The sequence below is a fragment of the Phymastichus coffea genome, unplaced genomic scaffold (assembly GCF_024137745.1).
Source record: "Phymastichus coffea isolate CEN01 unplaced genomic scaffold, Cenicafe_Pcof_1.1 PCOF00063, whole genome shotgun sequence".
NCBI classification, from domain to species: domain Eukaryota; kingdom Metazoa; phylum Arthropoda; class Insecta; order Hymenoptera; family Eulophidae; genus Phymastichus; species Phymastichus coffea.
The window spans coordinates 1,072,785-1,081,294 of NW_026706874.1; the positions used below are offsets into that span (position 1 = coordinate 1,072,785).

The window sequence follows — 8,510 nt, forward strand, 5'->3', positions numbered from 1 at the left end:
CGAAGCAAATCTGATCGGCAATTATAGGCAGAAAGACTGACGAGTTGCTAGCTGCTGTGTGCTTATCAACGCCTCGAGCTGCTGCTGCTGCTGCCGCTGGCTTGTCCCATATTTTCTCGCGCTATTTACGTATCGATCTTGTAGCGCCTGTAGCTCTCCAGACGCTGTATATACGTGTATGACACTTTATTAAGCCCTCACTAATTGTTTTATATAACCGTGTAATCGCTCTCTCTCTCTCTCTCTCTCTCAAAGAACGAACGATATTCTCTGAGTGGCTGTTTTCTCTCTTTTTTATCGTTGACTTCAATAGCTGAATTAAAAAATCAAATATATACGAAATAATTTCATCGCTGGATACTAGCCAATTTTTTACTAACGAACATTCCAACGTTGTCCAGTGATTCTTGGCAGTCAGCTGATGTAAACGCGCGAAGTGATGTGTGTGTTAAAGAAAAGAAAAAACACTTGACGAGAACGTTTGATAAATTTTATTAGCGAGAAGTACGTGACTTTTTTTTCTCTTTCTCTTACTAAAAGGTGCAAGGGTGAAAAGTAGAACGAAGAAAAAAATGCATAGAAGAGAGTGATAATATTCGGAACGCAGGCGAGACACGATTCGTTTTTTTTTCGAAAAAATTCACTTCCTATATTCTATATATAAATTATCGAGCTCTCTATGATCACCTCTAATCTAGTGTTTTTTATCTTCATTATCATTAAGTTTTTTTTTGTTTGCTCACAATCAAGATATACATAGACGCGTAATTCTCTTTCAAAGAGTCTTTTCTTTTACAAAATAACAAAGCTTATTTATTTTATTTGTTTGTCTTGTTTGTGTTCATGTGATTTTTTGTTTCTTGTAAAATAGCCAAATACTATTGCATTATTTATTTACCTCTTTTTTTGTATCTTTTTTATCCATTTTTTTGACAACGTTTAACCGACTTTATTGTACGCTCACAATTATTATCGGATTTTCACGCTCATCGCAAAAATAATTCTCATTCCACAAAGTACTTCGCGTTAATACTCGCTGTGCTATAGACACTAGCTTCTTGTCCTTTTTTTTACTTTTTGTTTTCGAATAGAACGGTTATATTTGTCTTGTGTTTTATTTTTTTAAATATATTTATATATATAACTACTTAAATATCAGTCGCGATAAGACTGTAAGTTTTGTTTGTTTTCTCGTTTGTATTATATCCATTAATTTTACAAATGTCCGCAGCGTTTAAAAAGAATCTATCAACAAAGGAAAAAAGAACAATTAATTTGTCTAAGTAAAATTTTGTTATTTACATTTTTCCGCACTAAACTAAAAAAAAAAGAAAAACGTCATTAACTACACACTTGGATAATAATAATGTCACTATTACACAATGCATTTTTTGTCTTTATATCGATCATTCGCTTTTATTTTCTTCTTTTTAATCGTCGCTCACCCCTCTCTTTCTCTCTTGCTTTCTTGCTCTTTTGTGAAAAAAATAGAGATCGCTCAGCGTTACATAATTCTGTTTTCTCTTCTTTTCTGAAATATCATCATATACGTCACTTCTCGTCTATTAAATTATCTTTTTTTGCCTCCGTTACTTACTAACACCGTTCATTTCTTTTCTCGTCATCAAACAATGTGAATAACTCTTTACTTTTCTTTCGAAATCTTATACAAACAAATCTATTGTTTACAAATGGCTAATATTCTAAAAATATTCGTAATAACAACAGCGTTGACGGCGGATAACATGCAATCATTAAAAGCTTTGGAAACAAAACTGTTTTTAAGAGCTTTCTTTCTTTTCGATTTTTTTATGTTTAAAAAATTGTTCAAAATTAATCAACAAGTCTTTCGTCTCTTCAATTCATTGAATTTTGAAAATTTGTACTTAAGCTATTTGGAAAAAAACGCAAAGTACATAATATTTTTTCCTTTTAGTTTTTTGTTTGAATAAACTTTCATTGTCGTCTGTCATTAATCTACTTAGACAAAGAACATTAATATTGTTATTAGGAATCAATCCACTGAATAATGCAATCCTATTTTTAAATACACCGTTGAGAATACAATTGGCGTGCGTAAATTTGTTCTTATAGAGACAGAGATTTCGGAGGAAACTTTGGTGTGAAACTCAAGATCAGGAAAGATCCTAAGTAATGTTTGATAAACTTAAAAAGAAACACCATTTAATAGTATCACTTTTCATTTGTTTTCTTTTATTCGTCATACTCATATCACGCATTTTTTTCCTATACTTGCTGAGCAAAGTCGAATTTTTTTTAATTATATATACCCTTTTCCCAATGAAAAAGCGAAACAATTTTTATTCTATCATCGTCGTTTTTAAAAGTATACGTTAATCGGAGAGCAACTGTGCCAGTTGTGTGTGTGTGTGTGTGTGTGTGTGTGTGTGTGTGTGTGTGTGTGTGTGTGTGGGGGTGGGTGGGTGGGTGGGTGGGTGGGGGTGTGTGTGTGTCAGAGAAACATAGCCGCGTTTTTTACACTTATTGCCTTAAAACATACACTTCGTTTATGCGTCTAAGTTTGTTGTCTTTTCAAGTAATAATACTTGGCGTCGAATACATAGACGGCCGCGTAATGTAATAATATAGATCTCTTTTTTTTTATTATTTTTTTTTGTTGAAAATAATACATAAACAACAATTCTAACACACTCACACTCTCGCACTTATTAGTACATACATGTTTTATCCTGACTGTCTCACTTAGGCAGGCACATAACGAGAGTATTTTAGCGGAATAATAAAGACTGTCAATCAGTCGAAATAAAAAGATCGTTCATCGTCTCTTTTTAAAAGAAAATCGAAGTTTTTGCTACGAATACTCGCACCGTTTTGTTAAGCAAAGAAAAAAAAACGAAATATAGTAATAGTAGTAAAACGAAGTAAAAATAAAAAAAATGGTATATCTCGAAATATTTCCAGCTGCTTTATCGCTTCTTATTTATTATCAATTTCATTCCTCTTTCAAAATAAAAATATACCGAAAAGAGAAAAAAGAAATTTGAAACAGCTTGATAAAAAGTTGACGTATAACGCAGACTTTTACAAAGCCACGTTAATCAATACACATATATACGTATATATACGTATATATACGTGTGTGTACGTGTATGTCGCTCCGCGTGAGAAAAAAAGCTTTTTTTTTGCAAGAATATACAACACACGAACGATGAATACATAAACGTGAATGAGGCGACAGAGTAGAAGATAGTAGCTTATGGGACTTTTCTTTGTTTTGTTTTTGTCCTACGTGGAGGGGAAAGTAAAACAAAAGAAAAAGATTGGTAAGTTGAGAGATGTGTGTATGTATGTAGTTCAGTGATCGTTGCTGTCATTAAGACGTAGGCGTTTGTCGACTGGCTCCGGACTTTCAACTATGGCCAAAGGTGCTGGCGAACCCGGCGAACTGTCCGGCTGCTCTTCGTGGGCTCGCTTACTCAACCCAACGCCTGCGTCAGGACTCATATAGCTTCCGCTGTAAAAAATCACGTTCAAAATATGTTTTAATAGAATCAAACAAAATAAATATGTAAAAGTGATGACGTGCACTTTTGTAATATTTACGAGTAAGTGAAGTTACATACCTATAATTATAACTTGTTTGTACAATAACAGGAGCTGGACTGTATTGACCAGCTGGTGATAAAGCGTTTTCCTCTAATACGTTGCTAGGTAGCAAGTATTTGTCTGCAGAAAAAATAAAAATGTTTAGTTTATAAATATGAGTGTTTTTATTTGAATTAACGCTTATAAACAACTTATAATCTGTCATAATAAACAATTTTCTATTAAATTACTGCTTATATAGTAAATTTAATGGTAAACATGAGATTACACTGATCAATTGAAAATAGTACAAAATTGCAATAAATACTAAGATAAATTGGTTAAGTTGAAAAAAGTAAATTAAATAAAAAATACATTCATTACGTGTGAATAATAACCCTCAATTATAATGTCGATCTAATTGAGAATTGTCATATAAAATCATAGTTGCTCTCACCATCTCTACTGTTGGCGTCCAGGCCAACGCCATTAGTAACCACTGTAATCTGCTGCATGAGCCTCGATGATGGCTTATGTGTCGCAGGGGGCGGTGGTGCATACTGATGCTGTCCAGGAGAGCCTGGCGCTGATTGACTATTAAGTTGACCAGCCGGCGATGGCACCGAACTATCTGGATACGACTCGGGACCTGGTGAACCTTCGCGACTCAGGCACTCTGGTGTCATCAGGCCGCTAATACCGACGTGTGACGGAGACGCTGGCGCACTTCTACAAATATAAAACAAGTTATTACAAAAAAATTGCATCAATAAAATTCAAGTTTGAAAAGTGATATCCAACAATTCTATCAATTTTATTGAAATGTTAATGTGATTGTTATACAATAATATAGTTGTATTATTAAAAAAGTAAATTCGGTAAAAAGGTTATTCCATCCAAATGAGACAATTTAATGTTTATCTGTCAAGATCATGTTTGTCAACAAAACAGAGCACTTCTTAAATGATCGGAATGCTCGTTCGTATATTATACAAATCAACATTGACGTAACTATTGAAAAAATTTTCGCCACGTGTTGCAATCTGAAAACGTTTGAAAAACTCAAAGTATTTTTGAATCAATTCCAAATTCTTATTATTTTTCATCACAAAAAGCCAAATAAAAAGAAGTAATACTGACATAAAAGCTTCTTTTCCCTCGACTCATTCATGCATACAAAAAGGATTTCACTCGCCTCGAAGAAAGTCCAAAAGGTGCTCTGAAGCAAGGTACACCCCTTTGCCGTCTACGCCGGAACGCTTGTTCAATGAGTTTGGCTTCGGATTGTGGATCTATCCTCCAAAATGAACCTTTACCAGGTTCCTCTTGACTGCGCGGCACCTTGATGAAATAACGATTCAGCGACAGATTATGTCTTATTGAATTCTGCCAGCCCTTGTCCGCCGTTCTGTAGTACGGATAATTCTTTGTTATGTACGAGTAAATACCCGACAGTGTCAGTTGTTTGTCCTGGGCTGATGCTATCGCTTGGACTATAAGCTGAGCGTATGAGTACGGCGGTTTCGAGTCATCCTTTGGTGGGCTATAATGAGCAGGAACTTCAACATTGCCGTTAGCTGAAAGAATTTTTTTCGAAGATTTTAGAAATGCTTTGTAGAATCGATCGATATCCCTATCTGACATTGCTCACGTGTTCAAAGTTTTTGTTTTTGTTTTGGCATATCTGAGGACACATTTCAAAATACAGATTTTTGGACTTTTGAATTGACAAGTAAGTACAAATTTCTTTCTAGAGATGATTTTCAAATGAGAACGTAAACAATTTTGTCGTTATTTTAAGAGGCATTTGCTTTTAGTGCTATTTTTGGTTAAAAGACATTCTATTACCCACAAATTATCCTGTGATAATTTAATTTGTGAATTTAAGCAAATAAGTTTATAAAAACATTTAATGAAAAATAAAAATTAACATTTCCTATAATAACAGTGATATAATAAAATATTTTGTTTGTTGCAATCAACCAATTGCAATTAAAATCCAATTATACAAAACTCAATGATGAACAAGATGAACAATCTCATCCTTCTAAAACATTGTATAAGTAAATAAATTGATTAGAAAAATAAAACTCTTCAATCAGTGATGCATCACTATTTCTTTCTTACATCACAATCCATTATGAACCAAGCTCAAATACTCTGTTATTTATATTAGCCTCATTCGATAAAATAAACACAAATCCAATCAATCGCATCCTAAACAAGGAGCATTCTTTTTTGGTAAAAAAAAGTAAGCTCACCATTAGTACCTCCGCCTCCTCCTCCACCACCACCACCTCCTCCTCCTCCTCCACCTCTTCCTCCTCCTCCTCCTCCTCCTCCTCCTCCTCCTCCTCCTCCTACTCCTCCTCCACCACCAACACCACCACCACCACCACCAACTCCTCCTCCTCCTCCTCCTCCTCCCCCAGCTCTATACCGAGCTTCTGTCCCAGGTTCAGGACTCATTGGTCTGTTTGAGTTCTGTGTCAGTTCGTGCCTCTCTATCGTTGAATTTTGTGGGTCATTAGCAACCTGAGCAGCATAGACAGCAACCATCTGCAGGTCAGCAGATATGTTTCTTTTGCCATGATGAGAACGATTTGGACTTGCAGGGCAAGAGTTTGCAGCACTTATTGTTCCAGTTGGCGATGGGAAAGGACTGCTATAACCAGTATCTGCTGGTATATTGATACGTAAAGGTGGCAGTGCAGTTCTTTGCTTTGGTGGTGATGCCACTCTCACATTGCTATGTTCCTGCTCATCAACCAGTGATTGAAACACGAGCCTTATGTTTGTACTGGGAAATCTGAATGTGCACCTGTAAACAACATTTGTCAGTGACTCCATAACCAACACATCAACTACTACCAAAACAATACTCTATCAATTATTCACAGACTGTTTATCTCAAGTTTAAAAGATTCAGTGCCAATAGCTAACTTTATCTAACCTTAAAATTTAAAAGAAAAAAAAAACCAATCGTTCATTCAATTGTTTTTCCGTCCTCGGCAAAAAGAAAAGAGAGCAAACAAATAACATCAATTGTTGAATAAAAACAAAAAAAAAAGCAACAGAGCTATAGAGTAAGAAAAAGAGAAAAAAACAACTCACGTCTTTGGTAGTTGAAAGACAGCGGCGCCTTTGCGTTGAAAGACCCCATCGACGAACACCCCATTCTTACCGTTGCAAGTCATGAAGAAGTAAGGATGATCGTAATGTATCTCCAGGTGTTTCCTGGATATGAAGCTCGAATGTCCCATGTTGACGTCGACCTCACCCTTACTACTATTTCGGCCAATGGTGATACGACGTTGCCTCACCATATATTCAAACTCACGTCCCTCAAGTCTGGCTATAGGTGCACCTTTTGCCTCCAGATTCCATTGCATCTTGGATGGGCTTGTCGGCGCGGACTTAAGGGCAAGAAGTGCCCAGGCGTCGCTTTCCTGCGTCCTCGTGTAGGCGGACATGTTCCTCTCTTCTCTTCTCTCTCTATTCCTCTTCTTCTTGTTCGCTCACTCACTCTGCACACGCAACGGTCGCGTTTATATCAAAAAGCCAACCCGCGAAGAGTAGCAACACACTGTTTCCTCGTATGCGTCTATCTCTGTCTTTCGCGCGCGAGAGACTCGTATGTTTACCTATACACCAAATGTTCGACGACGACGACGACGACGACGACGACGACGACGACGACGAGGACGACGACGACGACGACGACGTAGACGGAGATCCAAGAGAGAACGTGGGTGGCTACCACGTGACAGCTTCTCTTTTACACGCAACTTCGCTTGTCGGCTACCTATCTTTCTTTCTCTCTCTCTCGACCAACTTGTTTATACACTCCGTCGAGAGAGCAGCGCAAGAGTGAGAGCAATACACCATAAGCACACTCAACATTCGCGCTGCTGCCGCAGCTTTAAAGGTTATGTCGAACTTCTTGGTTATCGGCGCTGCTGTTGCTTCTCCTGCATCTCGCTCTTCATGCTGATATGTTGTATTGCTCGTCGATGTGTGCAGTATGTATTATATGTGCATATATATATATATATATATATATATACCCACACATATATATACACGTTTGCCTTACTGATAGAAGATATTACCGTCACGACGAACCTAACAAATGCACACACTATCACACCACCTGCACGAATACACACTTATACATGAGTGAACACCGCGCGAGGACGACGACGACGGCAGCGACGGTAACGACTAGCGTTTTATTTATCAAGCCTTTGTTGCCCGCACCTCAACTTCAAAGGGGAGCGGAAGTAGAGGACGTTCGCCACGCGTGCTCTCACGTATATAACACCGTGTCACACTCTCACTTTGCCGACGTGTGCGTGATACATATGTAATACACATGTATACATATGCTATGTGCCTACATACATGTAACACCGATGATCCAAGATGCTACTTATTTCTTGTTTACGTCGGTGCGACTGGTGTATGCGCGCGTGTTGTGTTGGCTGCTACGCTTATTTTATTTTTTTTATTTCCGTGACGTCAATTGTGTCTGATTGGGCAGAAAATGATGCCGCAAAATCTTACTCTCGCGCCGCGCGCACATCGTATCACCGACGGCAGCTTTTGAATCATTCCATACTGATATGATGGATGTTTACGTTCCACACCTTACATAACTACTGTGTACATACACACACTACAAAATAGGCCGAGAGAGCAAGGTGCGCGCGTCGAACGTTTTGTTTATTTCGTGCTCGAATTTTTGAAGCAGATATGTGATAGGTCACATTCGTATATCTCTCTCTGCACATGTTTTTCTTTTATTTTCCTCGCGCGAATGTCGTGTTACAAAGGAGGTTAATTATTATTGATCGACATTGATGTACAGTGGCGGCGTGTACATAATGGTGCGTACGTGTGTATAGTTTTTATAGACGGAGATTCATTCATGTATTCGTTAT

At 37.3% G+C, this 8,510-nt stretch overlaps 1 protein-coding gene across 1 annotated transcript; it reads right to left on the bottom strand.

Moving 5' to 3' along the window:
- Nucleotides 1-483: 483 nt before the first annotated feature.
- Nucleotides 484-8,373, bottom strand: LOC131667126 (forkhead box protein K1). Its single transcript, XM_058940343.1, has 6 exons — nt 6,682-8,373; nt 6,008-6,388; nt 4,763-5,110; nt 4,025-4,296; nt 3,606-3,708; nt 484-3,496 (listed from the first exon to the last, which is right to left on the bottom strand). The coding sequence occupies exons 1-6, from the start codon at nt 7,038-7,040 to the stop codon at nt 3,337-3,339; spliced, it is 1,623 nt and encodes a 540-aa protein (XP_058796326.1). The 5' UTR covers nt 7,041-8,373; the 3' UTR covers nt 484-3,336.
- Nucleotides 8,374-8,510: the final 137 nt, after the last annotated feature.

Coding starts and splice junctions, on each gene's coding strand:
- LOC131667126 (XM_058940343.1), bottom strand. CDS start 7,040: ATGTCCGCCTACACGAGGACGCAGGAAAGCGACGCCTGGGCACTTCTT. Junction 6,389..6,681: donor GTCTTTCAACTACCAAAGAC/GTGAGTTGTTTT, acceptor TGTTGTTTACAG/GTGCACATTCAGATTTCCCA. Junction 5,111..6,007: donor GAACCTGGGACAGAAGCTCG/GTATAGAGCTGG, acceptor TGCTCATTATAG/CCCACCAAAGGATGACTCGA.